Raw genomic sequence first — 24658 nt, forward strand, 5'->3', positions numbered from 1 at the left:
GATGGACAAAAATATAGTGTTGTCAATAAGAAAAGTATTTTATGTACTGCAATTAGAAGAACTGTTTCATTCAGGAAACTGGAGCTTTTAAAGGAACATGAATGGGGAAAAAAGAAAACTTTAAAAAAAAATCTGTGTCAATGACACAAAGCACAAAATCTGGAACAAGCCTCTAAGGACCCTCAAAAATATTGGTAATTTTCGTCTTAATATTGTAGGTATACGGCTCTCTTATTAGCATAGCAAAAAACACATTTAAAAAATAAATAGATATGGGTAATGCTTTTATTTGCCTTTGACCAGGGCCACCTACTTACCAATTCACATCAGAAGACATATGGGTTTTTCTCTCCACTGAAAGAAGTCTTAGATTCACAAGAACATGCTCTTCAAAAGGAGCTGTAGGTTCAGCTGCTGAAACATTAGTGTGGGACTTTTATCCTTCTGGGATGTGGGCTCTTCTTAATAGGAATATATATATAATTCATTACTGTGAAAAAAACACACTTAGAGGCAAAATGGACCAAATGTGCTACTGCAGTAACATGGGAAGAAAAGACTATCAATTCCTTTGAAGGTTTACAAGTAAACTTTTTCTCTGCCTGTCTTCTCCGAGGTTGATGATGTTCTACTATTAAAAGTAGCAGTTTATATATGCTGTATACTAGTACACAGTTTTGTTCTTCTTTGCTTCAGGCACTCAAGGAAAAAGAAGCTTGTCACATATTTTAACTTCAGAATTGTTTAATAACAAAACACATTTTCAATGAATTTCACAACCAGCCCCTTTGGGCAGCTACTCTTTGCAATTTAAATGAAGGTGCAGAAACTTTCTTTTCCCCCTTAACAATACTTTCAGAAGTCTCACATACATGTATTTTAGTGGTTAGCAGTATATGAGATTAAAAGTACCTGTTTCAGCACTCCAGGCCAGGCAAGGGAAACTGAACTCTGGGGTGTCCAAATTAAGATGCCAAAATGGGTAAATTCTACTTACCAGCCTTTATCACAGACAGCACTACTGCTGCTTTTCCTAAAGCAATTACCTTGTCAACTATCACTTCATTCCTACCTCCTATCCATATTGTGAGTAAATTCCTATTTTAGTCTATTTCCTACTGATGTTAGACAAATCATTGAGGATCTTTTTGAGGGGGGGTGGAGTGGGGTGTAATTTTTTATTTTTTTTCCAACGCTTACATTTGTGAGACAGTTAAAAATGATATGGACCCTATGGCTAAATTTGGCAAATTCTGTTAACCTAAATACATTTTAAAAACCAAGTTTATTCCATCAGCTACAGAAAGAAATTTTCTCAGGTTTCCAATAAGGTTGTGCCTCATGGTTGACTGCCTTTTTAACTGAATTATACAAATACTGCAGTGTGAGCTGGCCTGTTATGAGACAAGAAGGAAGAGAAGCAGCATGAGTGGGTATGGCAGGAAGGGGAAAAAGGTGAGGTGGGAAGGGCTCAGATGTTATAAATGCCACTTAACCATGTGAAAAGCTTTAAACAGGATCTGTGCCATATTGGACAACAAAGTACTCGCAATGGGGAGAAACCTCTAATGATAAAATGATTCTTGGGCACAAATTTTGACTTAAGCATTTGTCTCTGTTAGGTGTTTTTCTATAGGTTCTCTGATATCTAATAAGGTCTAAGCTCCTGCAACAACCTGTCATCTCCGGTTGGTTATAGGAAAGAATAATCTTGAAATCTTTACTGTGTCTTAAAACTCATTGTACTGGATTCATGGTTCTTAAGTAATTGGGACAGATTGAAAAAGCATGATCACAGAAGCTATGTCTCCTTAGGAAATTAAGCTGAAATGCAGAGAAGTTGCAATATTTCTAATTTAACTTCTATTTACTGGTGGCCTTCACAAAACCCAAAACTACTTGCTTCCCATAGCTTTTGCAGTTTGCTCTCCTCTGTCTAAGGCACTTAAAAGTAGTGCAGGCTTAGATGTCTCGTGATGTGTGGTTCCTTGCTAGATTTTCTCCAGAAATGTTCACTGGCTTCCATCACTCATTTTCACCCTGCCCTCATTTGCAACAATTCAACAGCCCTTCAAATGTGGCAGAGCAATTGGTTTAATTTTTGTGATTTTGGGGTTTCCCCACCCTAAAATGCACATTGCTTTACTGATCTGATTTTGAGCCAAGCTCTTCAAACAATTGCTTTCACAAAAGTATGAAGTATTGTCAAGTTGTACTGGGAGTGATAACAAGTTCCTGAATATGGGGAAGGAAGGAGGAGTCACATGAACAGATTTTTTGCCACATAAACTGTAACATGGAGCCGTGCCTCAGGATCCCTCGCTGGAAGGTTGTTATTTTGCCTCAGCATTTGATTATTCATTAAATCAATAAAAGTGACTGTAGGCTGGTGGTTTCAGAACTTTTCTGAGAAATGGGACATCCCTGTTCTTCTCCCAGACTTAAGGAACAGTAATTTATGAATAATACATCTGCTTAATATGTCTTCATTTTGTGAATGCTATTTAAACTCCACAGCAAATTAGGACCTTTATTTCCAGTTTTTCTTTTAGTAGAAATGGTCAAAACAAATATTTTTGGATGCCTCAAACCTGGGTACATCTCATGCTCAGAGTGATTTTTTTAAAACTTCAGCATTTGAGCCAAAAATACATTTGATAAAGTTCTGCAATAAAGGGGTCTACTTGAGCATATATTCCTGAAAATATGCCATTTCAGCATTCACAAATGTGCTTGTTCTCCGTTTGCTCAGTAAAGGGTTATCTGACCCTTTCCGGCAGCCTGCGCAGTCAAGTCAACTATGCATAAATAAGAAGGAAACTTATGCAGGAAGAAAATGAAATTAGATGAATAATTAACATATACTTTATGTGAAAGCATGAAAAGCTGTTCCAAAATTTCTCTGCTTAACTAACCTGTGAATTCTTATAAAAATATTCTACACTGAAACTTTGTCATCAGGTCATAAAAAGCACATATCAACTTATTTAATAGGTCAGAGATTTATCTGATGTGTTTCATTTCTTAATGAATGATACTTTTTTTTTCTCTCTCTTAGTCATTTTAAGTGCGTTATTTCTGTAAGTTTGTGAACAAACAGTAGTGGGCAAATCCCAGAAGTTGAAAATGGGTGCAACTTCACAGCATCACCAATCAGTATTTTGAAGAGACTTCCTAAATTTAGGACACAAACAAATAAAAGAGAATTACGAGCTTTCCTGTCATTATTTTGCTATAAGATTTCCTTAGTCTCATGAAAGGATGAAATAAACAGAAGAGACCTGATCTTTGAAGAGAATATATTCTGATTACAAAATTTTATTTCTCCTGTTCTAGGCTATGACTGCTGTAGCTGCCTGTGCTCACGCAGTTAAAAAACAGTCTGTATTTAAACCAGGAACAGATTTATTTATTTATTTATTTATTTATTTATTATTTTTAATAGAAAGATGGATTCTAAGTATTTATTGCACAGTTGCATACTTGAGATTTAATTTGCTGGAGTTTTATGTGTGGCAGGGTAGGATTTACCTCGTAAAGCTCATGAAGCTTATAATGGGAATCTAAAAAGAATCTGAATACTGTTCTAATTTTTGGAAAACAAACTGTGGTGTGGTCAGCATCCAAATACACACTTAGTAATTTCAGGAACTTTAATGGGAGTTGCAAATATGAATGCCCAGAATGCTTTGGTAATTATACATGTCACTGTATAAATACCTATTAAAATATAAAATGGCATAGTTTCCAAACCCCTGTATTTCTATCTTTCAGATACTGTTCAGACACATTTTAACACAGTAATTATTTATATGATGATAGATAGCCCCAGATCTATAACTCACTCGTGGGGCTTAGGTCATTTCATGAAAGGCAAAAGTATAGTGCATTACTCTGTATGCATAATGTAAAGCATATTTCCATTTAATGCTAATATTCTTTTTCTGTGAGGAGAATATTTCTATGAGGTGCACTTCCTGTTCAGAATATTGTTTATGTTGTACAGGTTTTCATTTTGAGATGAAAGAATGCTTGTTTCCCAAGAAAATGTTGGTGACTTTTGAGGATCTTTCTTTATCTCCTTCCCTTCTGTGTCTTCTTTCCTCTCTTTCCTTTCCTTTTTTCTTTTTAATAAGTAAATTGTTGAGTGGTAATATAATGGTAATAGGTCATGTACAAGTTTTTTCATATTTATAAATATAATCTGGCTTTGATACCATGGTTAAGAAATTATAGCAGAAATACAATACTACCTTTGCATTCCAATGAATACCTAAATTAATTTAAAGTTATGTATTTCAACCTATAGCAGCAGTAGAATCTCATTAATCCTCACTAATAGATGGAACACTTATATTTATGCTGGCTTTAGGTCACTTCATGTAGTCACATCAGGTATGTCAGAGGAGTGAGTATCTATAGATAGGAAGTCACCTGAGGATGAAAACACAGAGGCATATTCACTTCTGTGTATTGTGAGGATTTTTATCTCTAACATTTATTAAAGCTCACAGAGGCGATACGTTGTAAATCTGGGTATTGAGCTAAGGCTGTACACTGCAATCAGCTTTTCAAAGAATGCCTCTCGATAAAATTCTGTGCTAACTCTTCTCTGGATTATACTCTGCACCAGGAAGTATATTATCCCTTAAAATATCTCCTTGCATTCTTTAATTTTTAGTGTACTAGCAGGAGTTAGCTTTTAGTGGGGAAACATGTTGGTGCTGCTCCTGGCCCAGTGTTGGGGAAGAGTATCTCCTGCAGGTCACACACAGCACTTGGGGACACTGGTGCTCCTTAGTGTCCACATGGGTGCTCCCTTTTTGCTGCAGGGAGGAGGTTGAAGGCAACAGGCCTTAAGTTGCTACAGGTACCACAGAAGGAGGCATTTGCTAGATGGCTCAAGCAGGCTGACAGTCCTGCAGTAAGCTGTCACCTTTCATTTTCTCAAGTGAGGAGACACCTCCTGCTTACTCTCCTCGGAAAACAGCCTCTGCAAGGCATGGGAAAGGATGGCTGCATGCTCCAAGCTCCTGCTTTGGGGAGGCAAGACTTCAGCCATCTTGCTTTTCCCTATGAGGCTGCTGGTGCATAGAACTTGGGGTCATATTTAATCACCAGAATAGATCCGATGCCCCCTTGGACTGATTCTGTGTGCCCAGAGTAGTGCCACCAACAGTAGCACCATGCCAAGAGGTTCATGGAGACAGGGGAGGGGGCAGGCACAGCTGACTTTGTAAGATGCTTCTAGTTTTTTTGAGGTTAATACCTAGTATTTGCCATCATGTCCACCAAAATGCTGAGACCATATTCCCCTAAGTCCTCTTAGCAGCCAGAAAAGAAAGAAGTGGGAGGTCAGAAGGCCAGCAATAAGTGACAAAGCAATGCCTGATGGGTTCACTAACTGTTAAGAGCAGAACTGTATCTGTAACAGTGGCCATACCACTCTGCTCCAGCAAACCTGGAAATGTAGTTTCAGTATACTTGAGAGTTTAAAAAAGGAGGGAAAACCATGATTCTTTTATTTATATATATTATATATATTTATTTATATATAAATAAATATTTATATATAGGTACACTTCTGTGTATGTAGATATATCTGTACATCTTACTGCTATACAATGATCCTGGTCAGCAGAATGTAATTATGAAATCACACCTCCTTGGCGTTATCAGAGGCCCTTCTGTCATTTTTACAGACTTACCATCTTTTCTGTGTTAATATTTTTCTGCCTTTCTCTTTTGCAAAGCAAATAAGTTGTTTGCAAACTATTTGTAGAATATAAACAGCTCCTACAAGGGAAATGCCCTTGAAGCAGCGAAAGTAGACTGGTTGCAACATACAGTACATGCTAATACCATCTTCAGAGAATTACCATTACTTCATAGCAGATAAATTTTCATTAAAATAGAAATCTTATCATTTTTTACCTTCTTCTGCATATTTCAGGTGAGTCAACAGTCACAGGCTGTTCATCATTCAAAAGCTCAAAAAAATTACTCGCCTCTAAGTAGTGCCATTTCCAAGGGTTGCCTCTTTGCAACTTTGGTGAAGCACCAGGCAACAGAACAGGCAAATGACCAGGACAGAAAGCTTGAATCTGGCAGTACTCCTAGCACTCTGCACAGAGTCAGTAAAATGAACCTGCTTATACATTGTTATATCTATTACAGCTTTCTCACATTGCGTGTTAAGTATTCAAAGTAAATTCACAAACTGACGCTAGACACTGAACGATGCTCTTTCAGGTTGCCTGATACCTTTATCTGACCAAATTCATGCAGACTCAGCCATGTGCAGAGGAACTTGGCACGACTGCACTTTATCTGCCTTTTATTTCTTGTGCAGTAGGATAGGAATGAGAGGAAGAGAATATACGTAAGGGTTCCCCACTGAGAATCAGCTCTATAAATTATGTATTATGCAGACGCTATTCTGCTGATGCTATCTGATCCCCAATTCTCAGTTCCTTGTTTTCCCTTCTATAAATAGCTATGGCCAGGTTTTCAGTTGTAAAGTGATGAGGACAAAACCAGAAACCTTTCCCATTTAATAACCTCTGCCAAAGAAGAATAAGGTAATATTTTTCATAACTGTGATGTCCTCAGGGCTTTAACAATGTGGGAATACAAGCAGCACTATGTTGTTGATAAGATACTGGTAGTAAAAGTGGGAATAACCATGCTGAATATTAAAGAGGGAAATGCCCTATTTTCAGGATGATCAGTATAAAACCTAGTATTGTCAATTTTCCTGTAAATTTTTGCCTGTGTAGGACCACTTTTGCCTTTTTTTTCTTCCTCTAGATCCAAATGCTTTGGCTGGACAGACCGGACCTGACCATGCTCTTATAGGAGGAATAGTGGCTGTAGTTGTCTTTGTAACACTATGTTCTATAATTCTCCTTGGTCGATACCTGGCAAGACATAAAGGTAGGACAGATTTAGTGGAATTTCAGTCACTTTTGGAAGCAAGGCATGATTTCACATGGGAATGCTGTTCCCTTTTGCCTTTCTCATTTACTGAATGATTTGGACAAGAAAGCTCAGTTCACAGTCCAGTCACAAGTGAAGTCCCTGTGAATTTTATTCAGTTTTCCAGTGGATGGGGCTAAGAAAAAGGACATCTAGTTACATGCCCAAGGTCATCTCATAAGTCAATGATTTAGAGAAACTAAGAGTTAAGATTGCCCCTTGGCCCTTATATCTAGACATTTGATTACACGATCTCATGTTTTTAACTGGTACATCAATTCAGCAGAACATATATATATATATATATATATATATATATATATATATATTGAATTAAGATTTTTTATTTCAATAAATTGTGCTAATACTTTTAGTATGTTTTGAATACTAGAAGCTGGTGGTGAGTTTTCAGATCAGTGACCCTTTCACCAATGATCCCATGGGAATAAGGTGTTCATTCTTGGACCAAGCTTTAATTTTTCAAAGATTTCAAAGACCTTGAGAATTCTAGTCCCCTCATTTTCAATCCCACCCACCATTACAGATAACAGAGATGGAGTTACACCAACTTCTGACTAAGCTTCTCTATGATTCTATTTTGGCCTGGCTAATTTAAAAATAATTTATTGAGATTTAACCTCTGAATGGCTTGTAGACCTATTATTAAAATTCGGTTGATTCCCTACCCACCCCCCAAAAAGAAAAGAAAAATGAAGAGAGGATTAGTGTTAGTGTTATCTCATTACATCTTATTTTAGATAGGAAAATCATACAGGTAGCAGACATGTACTGACAAAAACATCTTTTTAATTTGATTGGACTGTGTGTGGGAAAATCAATATCTTTTTAATAGTCCAGAGAAGGTATCTCTTTTCTTTTACATTACTGAATGTACAGTTACACATCTTATGCCAACATAAACAATGCTTTTCACAAAGGGAAAGTTGACTTTTATGCACAGTTCTTTTTATTCATAGCCTGAACACAGAAATATCTATGATAGCATAATTTGAGTACGTTCAGTTAATAAAACTACCTCAGTTTTGTAATTTTGGGAAATGACTATAGATACGATCAAGAAAAAATAGAAACACAAAAATAATCAGTGGCCATTTTTTTTAAAGTATTTATGAATAACTAAGTCTTCAGAGTGCATGTTTTTTATGGGTAGCTGTTCCATGAAATAACCAAGATTTTATCACTTATTCTATAATTGAAAAATATATTACATATTACTGCAGTTAGATAAAGTGGATTTTTATTTAAAAATTTCCTTAATTTATTGTGAATATACTGGAAATTATGTATGTGCATTATCAGTATTGATACTATAAATATTTCTTAGACAAATTAGAAAGTTGAGCATACCTGTATGATGTATATTAAAATCATGTAAAAATATTTGTCCATTCATGTATTAATTGGATCATTGTTAGAAATATACTTCCTATAATGCAGTTTAAAGCTAAAAAAAACTAATCTTTTTTTTTTTTTTCTTTTCTCTTGTACTGATTCCTGTAGGAACATATTTAACAAATGAAGCAAAAGGAGCTGAAGATGCACCTGATGCCGACACAGCCATTATCAATGCAGAAGGCAGCCAAGTCAATGCAGAGGAGAAAAAAGAGTATTTCATTTAGATGCAGAGCTAGAATCTTGGAGTTTTACTTATCAGGCTGACTGCTGGAGAAAACTGGCTATCATTTCTCAGAATTCATTTCTGCCATCTTCTGCTATCTTTATTAACTCGCATACCTGCTATAAGTAGCCAGTTTATGCCAACAATCAGCTGTTGACATCATCATTCTATAATTACAGTATCATGCGTAAAGCAGGACATTTCTTATTGCCTAAAATTCATATCCACTGCTCTCTTAACATACAGTGCTTGAATATACAGCCTTAACAATGTTAATCATCATCTTAATCCAAGTTTTCTACATTTTTAAATGTTATGCAGCTTTCTTCTTTTTCAGTTTTCTTTTATCATGTCCCTACTAGTGTGTCATAGAACAATATTCATAACAAATACTATTAGGTAAGGACCTAATCTACTTACATAAAATGTTAAGTCTCAGATTAGAGATTTACAAAGAATGTTTTATACATGTCTATCTATAGTTCAAAAAGCAACTTGTTTTTGAAACATATGCCCTAGGAAACACAAACTGAAATCTTTTTAGTATAGTTTCTTGTATGCCTGGATTTGGTGGAAAAAAAAAAGTCCACTGAATTTTTTGTTTAGTTTTGTTACGTTTTAAATGGTACCTTGACAACAGTGCCATGTTTCAGTGGTGAAAACGTGCTGAATAGCTCTACAGATTCTGCAAGGTTAGATAATAGGGCTTCATTTGAAACAAATTTGTCTGGCCCTTTTACTGCTTTTTGAGATCGCAAAGATTAGAGAACTTTATGAGTAATTTCTGGTTTTATAATTTATTTGCTTCACATGAACTCACCTGCCTACTCAAATTTGAAGTGTTCATGGGGCACAACTGCAAGGCATTTTAGTATCTGTATATAGTGCATATAATAAATTCAATTAAACATTATTTGATACATATTTAACTTTTTTGGCAGTAGCTAAGTCAGTCACAAGTAAGCATTTTCTAATGTCCATTATATCCCTTTAGATATGACTCAAATCAATATTCTGAGTAGATAACATGTATTAGTATTTTTCTGTCTGTATGTCCTAGCACTGTTCAGCAGCAAACTTTTCTAGTTCTTGTTAATTTTTTCTTTGTTATACAATGGAAGCACAATGTTATATGGAAAGGTAGTTTTAAGCTAACAAGCAGTGCACAGCCTCAGGTTTTAAATTACAACCACATTTGATTACTATCCTTAAAAAATACTATTGAGTTGCTAAAATTCTCAATTTTTGATTTGGCAGTTCCAGAGCTGCTTCTCTATGTTGGTTTGCCAAAAAAAAAGAAAAAAGAAAAAAAAAAAAAAGAAAAAAATAGAAGTGTTAAAACAAAAGATATATGTTTTGTGTATACAGTAAATGGACTAATTCTTTATATTAAATTCCTGTCTATGCATTTTGTGAGGTACAAACTTATGTCACCGTGAATGATAGAGAATTCCTGCCATGCTTTTAGCTCCACAGTGAAAGTCTCTGTTTGGATTATTTCTGAAATTTTTTGTGTAATTGACAGCTGAAAAATCACATGCTCTTAAATATGACAACAAAACACTGTAAGCCCATCGGCTTATTTCCTCTTCCAATGAAATAAAAAGGTTGCCGTAACAGCTCTTGGAAGTGATTCTACACTGGAGAACGCAACTTAGTCTAGCTGGAGCTTTTCTTGCTCCTAAATTTTGCACCTTTGACAAAAGAGTATTCTCTCTGGTTGCTGTACTTGTGAAGCCTAAAAGCATGATGGTCTGCTGTAAAGGACTTTCTTCTGGGATTTTATTTTTGTGTGGGAAGGGAGAGTTTGAAATATGACATCATGTAGTATGGTAAAATGGAAGATAAAGGTGCTGTGTCAGATTATTTATCAGAAGAGTATAAACCTTTTGAGGACAATATTAGAGTATTTTAATTGTTTTTGTTGAAACATTTATCTTGTTAATTTCTAAGAAAGAAGGGTGACGTCAATCAAAGCAGCACTTTTTTTCAAAATATACAGACATAAATAATATGATGTGGTTGAGTGTTAACATAATAAATCATATACAGTATGACATTTTAAAGAAATAAGTCTGCATTGATGTGATTGCATGCTTGTTTTTACAGTTCACTCCATACCCATCTGTGGAAAAATGCAATAATATGTTAATATAATATGGTAGTTTGAAAGAACCAGGTAGGTGCTACTAGACACATTGAAAACTAGTATAGGTTTACAAGATATTCATGTCTTTCAAAACATACACATGTAAAAGGCTGGCAAAGGAAGTCATTCAGTTTAATACCAAAAATAATGGGTTCTTGTCACAACAGTAAGTTACATTAGCTACAGTACAGTATCACATATGACAAGGTTTTATTTCAGAACCTGGGGCCCAGTTCAGCTAAGCATTTAAGCATGAGCTCAGCTTCAGGCATCAGAGAAGTTCCATTGGACTGTAAGGCACTATTCATATGCTTAAAAATAAGTGCTTCCCTGGATGAGGGCCTTATTTGCTCAAGTGGAATTCCCCACCAGCGTGGTGTTTACGCCTTTTTTCATTCTTCCTAACTCCAGCTTGCTTGAATAGTAGGGTTGTTACTTGAACCATTACCCACCCAAGGTCGTGTAGGACCTTCAAAAACAGGATTGCCTTTGGGGTAACCATTTCAAATCATTTTCTCCAGTGGCATAGAAACAGCAGTTAAACTTTACAAAAAGAGATATAAATTATACTCTTAAAATAGGTTATTTCATTGGTTTTGAATTAAAACTTCTCACATGTGCTCATTTTTAATGCTGTTGAACTTCCATTATCTTGCACCTGGTGATGTCGCTTGCATCTGCACAAAGCAGGTGTGGAAAACCCCACACTGAGCATTCTACCTGGATAGCACTTTGCACGGCTGTCTGGTCTTCGGGGGTTTGAACTACTACACTAGGTGTAAAGAGGCATTTGTATGCAGAACCATGGCTCAACAGTAATGGCATTCAGTAGGCTAAAAGTCAGTTGTCAGTCCCTCTGTCCAAGATCCCATTCTGAAATACCGCTTTTATTATTGTGTGAGCTATTGGAGAATGTGTAAAATGGAGGCTCTGAATGGGAACCACCCTCACTAAAATGTGACATCCTCTCCCACACTCACTTGCAGAGTAGTTTTCTCGAGACCAGGTAGCTAGTTTCTGCCAGTGTACTGTTTACAGTGTTGATTGCTGATTATTTTTAAACTTTCTGATGTAGATTTTTTTTTTTTTTAATGCTTCAAGAACATTCTCATGATTTGAACAAGAAAGCGGTGCATCAGAAGACAAGGGGTGCATCCTCTCCCTCTTTTAGCGTCATCTGACAAACCAAGAATCAGTTTAAGGAACCTGATGTTTAACTTGAGGCTCAGAATTTAAGCTAGAACACTTTAAAGAGTTTCCACATTACTTAAGGATGGTTCGTCTTGCACTGAGACTCCCTCTATAAAGGAATACATGAAGAAAACCGACTTTTCTAAATGAGACATGAAAGTTAACATCTTGTGTATTTTCATTATGGTATAATATATATATATATGACTATTTCAATGAAAAGAAAGGACAGAATCATCTGTAATTATGTAATTCATGATTGTAACAGCACTGAAGTTACCATGTACGCACATGTACAGTAGCTATTTCAACAGTTACAGTGTAGTTACATGTAATTCCCTGTAACATAGCAGTTATAGTGTAATTTAGTGCCACTTATTGTAAAGTGTTACCAAAAGGAAAATGGAGTTCTTACCTTTACAATTCCATTCAGATTAAAGGTAAGTTTATTAAATTAGCACCATAAATCTGATAATTTTATTTCTTAATTAAGGAGGTGATTTAAAACTTCATGTCCACACTGCAGCTTCCCCCACCGCTTACCCAGAGTCCTCCAAGTGTCTAATCTCTACACTTCTCGGAACTGGTAATCTGTGATGAATATACCAAAAATCCAGCTACTTCAACTTTAATTGAATAAGATGTTTAATAGAGAAAAAGAACAGCGACAAAAATAAAGAGTAATGCTTTTTATTAAGTGGCACAAAGTACACACTAAAAACTATGCAAAAATATAGGTAAATACAGTGTACTTACATGTAAGTATCTTGTACTTGCTGTGTATGGATATTGGAAAACCGTGTAATTATAATATGCATTTTGATTAATTCAAGCAGGGGAATGACCCCTAAAAGTCACAAGGAAAGTTTGGAAGGTACATATACAAGCAGTGGATATCCTGATGCAATATGTATAATTCCTCTTCTTACAGTGACAACTAATTTATAAAAATGCTTATACCACTCCTCATTCTCACTAGCTTTGCTTTCCATTTCTTTGAGGCCCATTAAATATCACTAAAACACCTTTAGGCAAAGTAAGACACTGAATCTGCTAGTGGCTTTGCTGCCAGCACTCTGTGTATCTGGCAACACTGTTCTGTAATCTATTTCTGGCTCAACAGCACAAGTTTCCTCTTTTTTTTTTTTGTCCTCAAGGGAGCCTAGTATGTTAAGATGCTGAAATATGCTGCCATATGCCCTGGTATTTTTAGCATGAACAACAGAGAAAGAGAGAGAGAGAGAGAAATCTGCATTCTTCTGACCCCTATTTTGCTGAGTCACCTCACCTGGAATTTCCACTACTTGCTCAGTAACGCCAGGTAATCTTAAATTGTAAGTACAAAATGCTTCCATCAAAGTACAGAGGATGCCTTTAATGATAAAGCTAAATGTTTTGTAAACGTGAAGTTTTGTATTACTGATCTTTTTACTTCTCATCACATTTCTGTCACACCCTTCCAGAAGGAATGCACTGAAAGACAGATAACATAGAATAGCAAAAGAAGAAAAGAATACTGTAAGCGTTCTTGTGGTTGCCATTGCTATAACCCCCCTTTGTGTCCTGTGTAACAGAGAAATAGATGTATTTAGCAACTGCCATTAGCATCATTCCACACTATACTATTCCTAGAATATGACATCTACCTCTTAGTCTAAATACTAGCTATGAGATATTTGTATACATTTTAAATACTACTGAATCTTTGGTGTAGTCTTGAAAAGAGATCACTTTTTTTTTTTTTTTTCTGTTAAAAATAGAAAATATTGCCTGGGTTCATAATTCTTGCCCTGTTCTTTACTAATTTTGGGATAGTTTGAGCTTTTAACAGGGCATAAGGACACAGCCTCAGCTGGTATAAATCAGCTTCACTCTGTTGCCTTAAATGTGGGCCAATTTACACTGGCTGGGGATTAATCCCAAACAGTTTAAAAATAAACTGCTATAACACGTCAATATTTAGTCAGCACTAGATCATTATGTGCAATCCAACTGCAACATAATTCTTTCCAGTAAGGCATGCAGGTTTGAAGAGAAACTTTTAAAAGCACATGCAAGCTTTTGAATTAAATATGCAATACCAATACTGTTGAGATATTCTGACATGTCTCTTACTTATTTAAACATACTATTGCCAGGGCATGTTTACATTTAAACCACTCAATGCATGGGGGACAGGGAAGGACTATTGCAAACAATAAGAGAAGATTAAATGGATAGAGCAGCCTTTGATGTCAACAGAGCAGAGTAGAAACTCTTATGAAGAGTAGGACTTCCTACGGGGTTTTACAGAGTGGACCTAGTACCTCTAAAGCAAATGGGAGTTGTCTACTTGGCATTAACAGAAGCTAGCACAGTTCCTTCTTGCTATTGATGCATCTAACCCAGCACTCTGCACTTGTTTTAACTCAGGAGGAAATAAGGGTATCAAACATGGTTTAACAGCACACTTCCATATCACTCTACATCCTCAGGATGCTCTAAGCTTTGTGCGCTTCCAGCAGCCCTTCAGGGAATTCTTCCAGCATCTAGGAACCATCTTGTTGTCAAGCCATGTTCATTTTCTTCACCAATATTTAATGTACTCACAACCAGACAGAAGACAGTGCAGAGCCAATATGATGACTCTACAGCACTAGGGGCTTCCAGAGCCTCTCAGTAGATGGCAAAAAAAAATAAAAATTCTTCATGGTCTCTGTATTTACTATAGATCTGCCCTCCATATTCCGTGTCTTAAGTCATTTATTCTCTGATGGGCTAAACGCAGCAGTCTAATTGGAAAGGAGGTAGGGAAAAAAAGTCTCTCTAAAAGGAGAAGTATGTTACTATTAAAGAAAAGTTCAAGGGTTTGTATTTCCTCTTTTTTTTTAAGATTTCAGGTGTAAAGCCAAGCCTGTTGGGGTCAGCACTTTAGCACTTTCTCTGTGTTCAGGGTCAAGCCAGCAGTGTTTCATGTGTGAGCTCTGATCTCACATTTCAGCACAAACTACAGACAGCCTTACCCTGCCCTTATGCATAGTGCTGAAAATCACTGATGCTATTTTCTTCCAAACATACTAATTTTCTTAGTCTTACTCTACAATAAAATCATTGAAGGGTTTTCATAATAGGTTCAAAAGGAGGGGTTTTAAAGTAATAACTTGCAAAGAAAATAATAATGATAATCATCAACGGTTTATGTTGATTGTCAAGAGGAGGCAAATCTTTAATTGCTGGACTGAATTCTTTATCACTCCCTCTTTTTCTCCTTTCTATGCATATTGATTAATGTTAGTAAACATGCAGTTGTACATGTCCTTTTTCAGTGAAGGCAGATTTGCTTATACCCCTATATAGCTTCCACAGAAATATGCAAATATGACCTACAATCATCTGCTTCTGCCTAAACAGTAAGCCAAGAGAGTGAACTCATGGATTACTGGATTCATATATGTCTTGCTTCCATAAAAGTTGGGTACAATACGCCTATTGATTTCGAAAAATAAGGCTCAAGTCCTTAATGCACGTTTGAGTTGCTATTTAGCTCTTTTCCAGCAGAATTATAAAGCAATCCTTGTGCATCCTTTACTTTTAGCCTAGATATATTATAAGTACAAAAAACCTTCAGTTCAGCAGGAAGTTTCCTAGAATAAATAATAAGGTATAATTTGTGAAAGGACTATAACAACTTCATCTATTCATAGTCAGTGTAAGTGTATTCTCCTAGGAACTCCAGTGTAATCTGCTCTTACACTGGCAGTTTATGGCCTTGGGAAGGAGATATCTGCATGGTTCAGAAATACAACCACTAACCTGTAAACAAAATCCGTGGGAATTAAACATATTGCACTGCTGATGAGACAGATTTACTCAATTTAATTTGCTCATTAGTAACTTTAAGCAGACAAAATGCATATTGTAATGTTGGGTACATGACACTTGCATGTTGCTATGCCTATATACTTACAAAGTATTCAATGTGTACTTAGTGGCGCTTAAAAAATGTCATGTACAATTCTTCTAAACATTCTTACAGGGTTCCCATTTGCACTTCATCTTTCAGAAAAGTCTTGTCAGAAAATTGTCTGATGAATATTATTGAAAAAAATAAAATTTCAATTTTAGTTATCTGTTGGACATTTCTGAATTGTCTATTCTTTTAATATATGTCCTGGTGCTTGCCAGTTTGGCAGTGGAGTTGATTTAGACCAGTGGCTGTACACACAGACTGTTCACTGAGCAGATTTTGCTTTTTCTAGTATTCTAGTATCTAATTGTTATAATCATATACTTCTGTAAATATTAATTCTGAGATTCTAAGCCGTTATCCAAGAAAATAATCTAAGACACATGGGCATTTTATAGATAATTATAAATTCTAGTATTATATTTTATGTTTATGTACTATTTGCTATGTATTGCTTTACAGTTTCTTCTGACTGACAAAGTAACAACTTTTGGATGCTGTCCTCACTGTAAGAGAAATTCATCCTTATGAAGAGGTCAAGTGCTGAAAAAGCATTTAAACCTGTGGGACTTAAGTGGTAGCTTAGCCCTCTTGAAGGAGCTAGAGAATTCATGCAAGATTTTCTATACCACTTATCATGCTTGAGTTGATGTTTTAGAGGGCAAGAAGGCCACTGGTCTCAAAGGGAGAGAGACAAATGACACAGGGAAGAGGAAATTCTGAGATGGTCCATGTTTATGATAAAGAAACAAGTCCCAGATACGGAGGGAGACACTAATAAGAGTTTGATACCTCCTTGGGGAGAATATCCCAGTTCTGTCACACATCTCTGATCGCAGAGCTTTCCTGTGACCTAAACTAAGCATGCATTTGACAAATGTACAGACCTCTTTATTCAGAAAATTTATTCTTATCTTTATTACTTCTTTTCACTAAATGAAAATATGTCCCCTTAAGCAATATTTAATATGCAGTAACATTCTTTTTAAGTACAGCAACAGTGCAGATTTCTACATGTTTCTCAAAGTCCTATGTCTATGATTTAGGGCAAAGTGTACTGGAAAATCTACAGTGTACCCAAGGAAAATTACTTAGTCCAGCAAATGACACAGTCCACCACTGGATTTATAGCTTTTTGCATTCAAACTGTAATTCTTTTGGTATTGTCCTGTTTTCCTTCACCAGCCAAAAGTTTCCCCAAAGGTAACTGCACTCTGCTCTGTGCCCTTCCCTGGCCAAGAGTAGATTCTTAACCTGGTATGTCCCTTTCATGGTTGCTTTTAAATTAAAGACTTCTAAATCTGTGAACAGCAGCAAGGGATCTCTTTCATCAATAGCCAACAAAATACATGCTCTCCTCCCCACCTTCTGTAGTAATAAAAGACAAGAATCCATTTTTGTCTGGGTTTTCGGTTTCATTTGGTTTAGGTGTGTTTAGTTTGGGTTGGTTGGTTGGGTTTCTATTGCAATAGGAATACAGTAAGGGGACACATAGAAGAAACATAATTTCTTTTAAACTGTAAAGGCTGCTTGAAATTTCACTGAATACTGAGAATAATCTCATTGAATAGAGAGTCTCTGTACCAGATTGTCATGGCATTATACACTGATGCAAGTCTACCTACCCCTTTTAATAGTTATCAGGCACCTATATGAAGTTACACACACTTTTTCAAAGTACTGTTATAGTGCAACACCTGGCCAAGCTCTGATGGTAAGTGTAAGGTAAAAGTAAGTGCAATTAGTGAAACTCAGTGATAATCAGGTGGGGATAATGAAGATGATTCCTTGCTTGACAAAAGAGTCATAGTAGATTGCCTTCTGGTTTTGCTTCAAGCAATTGGCAACATCCTGAGCCATGGGAGGGCACTTTTGATTAGCTCTGAGCTACTTACTTGCCCTAGCTCTTGCTCCTGCTGAGTTTGTAGCAATAGCTTCTCTGCTGCTCAAGGCTAAGAGGCTAGGGCCTTATTGATTCTGCAAGCTGCATGCAGGAAGAAAAGAAGACAGAGGCTGTTTTTAAGCAAGCCGGAAAGATTTTTTAGAAAGAGGCCTCTTCTTTATTCTCTGGCAATTTACAGGAAATTAGCACTAATGTCAGCTGGTAAGGATAGTAACCATCCCTGTTTGGTGTATTGTGGGGGAGTACATCCTCCGGGCTGTGCCAGCTGGCTGGATGAAAGAGGGAGGGAGCAGAGAGAGGAGGTAAAGCTGTGCACATGCCAGGAGCATGGGACACCGGTCTGTCCCTTTCTAGGTGCAGGACCAAAGGGGAGCCTGTAACTCTTTTCAGTCTCTATTCACGTCTAGAGCTTCAGGGAAAAGGGGTGCAAAAAGAAACGATCCCAACCATCAGAATCGCAGAACTTCTGAACAGTGAAAAATACTCTCTAAAACACTGATGCCAACACATGGCAGACAGGGAGTGCTTCCCATTTCAAGGGGTTTGAGTTGATTGAACTTACAGAGAGGTGGGAACTTGTAAGATACAAAGAAAGGAAGAAAAGAAACAAATCAGACTTTGGACCTTGACAGATGAAGTTAGATAGAAAGTACAAGTAACTGAAATGGGAAAAAAATACCTTTTGCAAGGGCTTTTAGTTCTGTATCAGAGCATTAGCCAGCTGTGTCTCAGGACAAAGAAAATATTCCATATAATTCTGTAATTTTTCCAGTGCATTTTTACTCTTTGTGGAGCATCTAATGCTAACCTCAGAGACAAAAGTACATATACCATGATGTGATCCAGTTAAAGTACATCATTATATTGCACTCACTAATGTAGTATGAGATTACCCTCCAGAGCAGCAGTAAGCAACATGACTAAGAGCTGTCATATTTATTTTCTCATCCACTCCCTGTGGAGGACTATGTGTGCAATGAAGCGTTGTAATTTATTTATTTATATATTTTCATATTTCCCCTATGTTTATATAAGAAGTTTAGATTTAAAAAGCACTTTGTACTTGAAGAAGAATACAATACAGTTTGTGATGATCCTTTCTTCCTGTGAGATTCAATGCTCAATTTAGAAAATTCTCCCTGTAAAACCTTCAGTGTGATAGAGGAATAAAGTTATGGATGACAGTCTGCATTTATGAGTCCTAGGGAGCCCTTCAGCTACACTCAAATCTGACCCTCAAACTAAAGTCCATGACCTTGGACTAAATTCCAAAAACTGGAAGAAGTCACCGTAGGTTGTGGGGAGCAGGCTGAGTTTGCTTGTTACCAAGATGCATCCAAGTTTTGCATGGCTTTGAAGGTGCGTGAGGGCATCCTTCATGGGCAGCTATATTGCACGGCTGTAGCTCACCTGAGAGGTGGCATAGATAAATTGCTGCTACCACCTCCAAATAAGTTTATTGCCTAAAGGTGGTAAAAAACAACAGTTATGGCTGCTGCTGTGGAGAAGTGTGGCCATACTCCTATTGGGAGGGTAGCAGTGCTGCTTAGTCAGTTTGGGGCCTATTTTTGGCATTCTCCAGAGGCAGACTGACCCTTAAATGTTATTTACCTGGACACAATTGAGACTGGTGCCCTCTTCTTGCAGTCAGCACATGATTGCAACACATCTGACCAACCAGCCTCCTGTCTCCATGGGGAAGCTGAAGCAGATGTAGGAGAGGATTAATCCTATGGGACTGGACAGCTGCAAGATGGAGGTATCGTTTCCCATAACTATTCCTTGGGTGCCTCATGCAAAAAGCTGATGTCAGTACCTTCCCATTTTACAGCAACCCTTGTGCAGCCCTACGAAATCTTTGAGAGCTGCGTTGTTTCACAGATTAGAAGGGAAGAGTGTCGCTAGGTCATTACAAAGACTCTCATTTTCACATCATAAGCTTCTCCCCTGACTAGTCGTTTAGGGACTGTAAAAAGTCTGTTCACATTTAATATTACAGGTTACTGAAATGTGAAAGCAGGGTCTTCTTCTGGTTCTGTATGAAATTAGTAGTAGGCTGTAATTTAGGATTTTCATTTTCCAGGTTGTATGAGCTCATAAACACAGAGGCATAGATGCATAGAAGCATACACACAAATAAGCATGACAGTTTGTATATTTTTATGTGCTTTCTTTTTACCCCAGTAGTTATCTTCTACTTGCTCTACTACTCCAGGCTCATGATTTTATATCTACCATAGTCTCTCAGGACTCAGCTTTCTCTTTTTCATGTTTGTTTTGTACCTGCACAGCTGCAGGTAATTCTTTGTGTGGCATAGGTAAACTAACTCTAAGTTTACTCATTGATTGGCAACTTTGGCTGAAAGTTTTTTCAGCAGGAGGCATATTCAGGCTTTCTAAAGGAGGCCCTACTATGTAAAAAGGGGGGTGGGAGAAAACAATTTGGGGTTTTCTGCTGTATTCAGTACAGCTAGGCTCTATTCACTGAAGTGGGAGAGAAATTGAACATCAGTCCCTTAAGGTGCCGATCACTGCACCTAAGATGGGAAGGAAAGTGTTGGTTGTATCACTGCTTTTTGTCTCTGCTGTAGCTTGGCAGTGTGTGTCAGCAGAAGCACGAGATCAGGACATTATTTGACCACCAAATCACATACTTTTCTCTGCCAATATCACTCTTTATTTCTTTCAGAGTGGGAGGGAAATAGTGTGGCTTGTTTCAATGCCTGTGGGGCCTTGAATCTATGTTTTCATTCAAGAGATGAATCATGATGATTCAGCCTTGCTGTAGGGCAAGACCAGACAGTATGGCAGTTCCCTTTAATGCACAAAGCTAACAAATAACTGCTCCTGGAAGGAACTGGGAATAGGGGCAAGAGAATTATATAGGCTGGGTGGGATAGATAAGAACAAGAAACACAGGAGGAGGAAATGTTGCAATACCTGGCCCAGCACCATGAGTCTCACAATTAAAACATGAACATGAGGTTCACAATTAAAGAAAGGAGATGTAGCTAAATATTCAGATAAGACTACAAAAATTGCTGAAGGGCTCAGGGAGAGGATAGAAGAAATTTCAAAGCAAAGGCAGAGAGAGGAAAAGGCCTTTGAAAGATGATGATGGCAGACTGACAGAGTGTCATTCAGCACCTCTTATATGCCTTAAAGTCCCCAGAGCTGGGACTGAGGAGTCATCACATCAGGTTCCTGACAGAAAGGACTTCCACCGTCACTCACAGGTGGCCTTCGAACTGATCAAAGGGTACTGCTAAAAACACATGCTGAACTTGGGAGTCCAAGAGAGAGCAGGTTGCCTACAGGCAACACTTTCAGCATAAAATATGTAGTAGATGATAAAGCAAAGGGCAATTTCTTGAGGTTCCTCTAGCTTCAAGCGACCCCCCTCCCCATAACTAATGGGAAATTATGACACTGTCTAAAGCATTACCTATTCTTTTGGGGTAAATGTATACTAGCAGCTTCAATTGGAACAAGCATATTTGATATAATATTTACATCTGCGTAACTCCCCTGCCTAACCATACTGGAGATCAGCAGCAATTGCTTCAGGCCAATGCTCTGCTTCAGCTATCACAAGAAAGTGGCAAGCCCAGTCATAGCCTTTGTCACCAGCTGCCACCCACTTACTTGGGTGCTTGCCAAAAAGAAAGACAGACGGTTACTCTCTGACAATGGCAGAGGCATTCTCACTTCTTTATAGCTAAAAGGAACTCTAAATCCCATCTGTTAAATTCATATTGAAAAAGGCTGAACCTTGGTGCACTATTAATATGCTCAAGAGACAAAACTTGGAAATTTCTCACCTTCTTATATACCTCAGGCAGGAATTTCCTTCCCAGAAATAATCTCCTTTATAACAAGGCAATTAAATTTGTTACAATTAACCAGAAGAAAGGAGTGAAGACCATTGTCAGAGTTTCGTGAGCCACAGAGTTCATTGTACGTCATGAAATTCTCTTGCAAATGGAAATGAAGTGTTCTGTAGAAACTAGGATCATTATGAAGATAAAGGAAAGTCCTTGCTGCCCTATATCCCTAGTGAGTTAGCTAATTTATGGTTTGATTTAGTTTTTCTAATAACCAACTGATTTGGCAGACATCACATACGTATGAAACAAGATAAAACAGTAAACCACATAAATAAGACTGAATTATACCAAAGATAGCTCAGTTTAAAATCAGCCTAACTCCCTACATTTCTGTGAACTTATTCCTGATCCATCTGGAAGTAAGCAAGCACAGAACCCAATTACTGGTTTTGAAAAGGGCTAGATGTAGTGTCATCCTGGGGCAAGGAATGAAGAAATGTTTAGTTCTGGCTTAGTTTTTCTTTTTCTTTTTTTTCTTTTTCTCTTTTCTTCCCTTTCCCTTTCCCTTTCCCTTTTTCTTTTTGCCTTTGAATGACCTCTTATGTCAAAGTTCTCATTAGGCAGCATCAGAGATCTCCAAAAAAATGGCATAAAGTGTTACAGTCCTGCTGACTCTGCCCCACACCTTGTCTAGCCTCAGAAAAAATCAGTAGCATGTTAATGCACTGACCTCTTCCAGGAACAGAAGACAGCTATACAGCTTGTTTCTAAGTTAATGCATAGAAATTGGGAGTGGGAGGATATTGGGAAGGATGAGTGTCTGGCACAGTCATATACTGGTAGTGAATTGTCTATGTTTCGAGTTAGAAAATGAGCAATTACAGTTGGACAGGGGGAAAAACACCCAAAAAAACAAAACTGAAAATCATGGAGGAACTGGGTATTTACTTGTTTGTTTTCTCTGAAGGCCTATATATTTACTGGAAGTTATGGCATAGCAGGCGTGCTTTTTTTTTTTTTTTTTTTTTTTTTTACAGGAAGATTGGCAAATATGACAGAAGAAAACTATGAGCAGATATTCATAAGAAGAAGTTGTTATGTGAGTGAATTGTGGGCCTGCAGGGAAAGGCCTGGGAATTAAATGTCCTCATAAAATTCACTGGGCACAGCTGCTTTCAGTATCTGTGATAAACTCAGAGAAATGCAAATGATTGATTAGTAAAGAATGCAGAACCTGGTACAGTGTGACTAACACACATCCACTTGCTTCTTACTGGCCACACAGCCACTCCAATGCTCAGTTTGCTATGAAAAAACAATGCTTTTTCTGGTACAGAGATGGCACCGAGAACCAGCTAAATCCTGTATGATGGGACTGATCTAACAGCTTCATCTGGCTGGTACAGGATTACAGCAGTATTTCCTTAGTGGAGAACCAGGCTTTAAACTGAAAGCAGTAATGTCTCTGTAAGACGACTGTGTGAAGGGTCCCTTTGCAAATCATCTCTTACCAGGAGACTTTCCCTTTCCCATGAACTAATAAAAAATATTAATGAAAGCATTAAAAAAATCTTGACGTCATCCCTCAGCTTCTTGATATTCCCCGTTCTTTCCTAAATTTGTTTGTATCAGGTAACATTCTTTAGAAAAGATCTGATATTAAAAAAAAAAAAAAAAAAAAAAAAAAAAAAAAAAAAAAAAAAAAGAAAAGTGGTAAGAAAGAAAGGTTTAAATGGTATGCAAAGTTTTGGTTTGCTTTTGTTTGTTGTTTTGTTTTGTTTTGTTTTGTTTTTTAAACACAAATACAATCTGGAAGTACCTGGGTTTCTTATTGCTTCCTACTGTAATGAATTAGAAAGTCTATTCACACAGACAAAACACATATTGCGAAACAGCATCTCAAATGAGACTTGAGCTGTGATGAATGAGCCCAAGGATTGCCTCACTAATGTGCCAGTGCCTCTTGTTAACCAAAAGTCCCGTAGCAGCATGGCTATAGAATACAGATCTGTATCTGATCTGACCTTCAAATGTCTTTGAGATATATACACGGAAATCTTCAAATATATTTATTCAAATCCTTACGCATCTTTGAAAAAATCCTTGTGTCTCTGTTTACGTGTGCAAAAACATTTTGTTGTCAACATGTTGTGGGGGGTGAGGAGTTACTTTAGGGGGCGTTTTCTTCCCCAAAGACCTTTAACTGACAGGAGCAACATCATTAACAACTTACCTAGGTTTTACTGTTTTCTGAGCAAGTCTGGTATCCAGTCTATGTTTTCCATATATGAAACTGAGGTAATACTTACGGCGCTTCTTTAAAGTACTTTATAGATTGTCACATTAAAAATTACCCTTTGCCTCTTACTAGTATGTTAGTTTAACACCTATTATAAATCCCATTAGACTAACACTTCTGTTAGGTGATATCAGAAAAGCAAGTGTCTGTGATAACCACTGATGTAGAAAGAAGTTGAATTCAGAAGGATATATTAAATTTGCTAATAATCCCAATTCAGATATCTGACAGAGCTGGAACTGCAGTACCTAGTCTGGAAATAAGCAGGCATCTCTGCATCCTGACACTGGAGAAAACTTGTCCTCCACAGGACAACTCATCTCCCACTGTAATGTCTACTGTCATCAGCAATGCAAAGCAAAACAACTTTGGAAACAGATGAGCTGTGTGATAGTCAGATGTGTCAATATCTTGACTCAAGAGAATAAAGGGTCATAATTAAGGTTTTTCTTTAGCACAGGAGTTATAATAGCATAGATGTTGTTCCCTGTATTTGTTTCAAATAGAAATCAATAACTTACTGGAAACTGACAGTAGTGACAAGTATTGAAGTGGCTAAAACTACTGGAGACTTTCCTCTAAGTTTTGCTGCTTCTATAAAACGTTTGGAGAGTCTGGATATAGCATAATTCAACTCTCTTTGTCCATGCAAGAAAGAAAATTAATGTGTGAATTAATAATAATATTAATGATTTTAAGATTTGTCTGATACTAATATACAACCTG

The 24658-nt window shown here is 37.1% G+C and overlaps 1 protein-coding gene across 1 annotated transcript in view; it reads left to right on the forward strand.

Annotated features, from left to right (window-relative positions):
* Positions 1–16064, forward strand: part of CADM2 (cell adhesion molecule 2) — a 359573-nt gene extending 343509 nt beyond the window's left edge. The window contains exons 9-10 of the mRNA XM_026868442.1: positions 6811–6936; positions 8500–16064. Of these exons, the coding sequence (XP_026724243.1) occupies positions 6811–6936; positions 8500–8618 (245 nt within the window). The 3' untranslated portion in view covers positions 8619–16064. The remainder of the gene's footprint in view (positions 1–6810; positions 6937–8499) is intronic.
* Positions 16065–24658: the final 8594 nt, after the last annotated feature.

This window comes from Athene cunicularia (genome assembly GCF_003259725.1).
Source record: "Athene cunicularia isolate RWA chromosome 1 unlocalized genomic scaffold, athCun1 chr1_part1, whole genome shotgun sequence".
Taxonomy (NCBI): domain Eukaryota; kingdom Metazoa; phylum Chordata; class Aves; order Strigiformes; family Strigidae; genus Athene; species Athene cunicularia.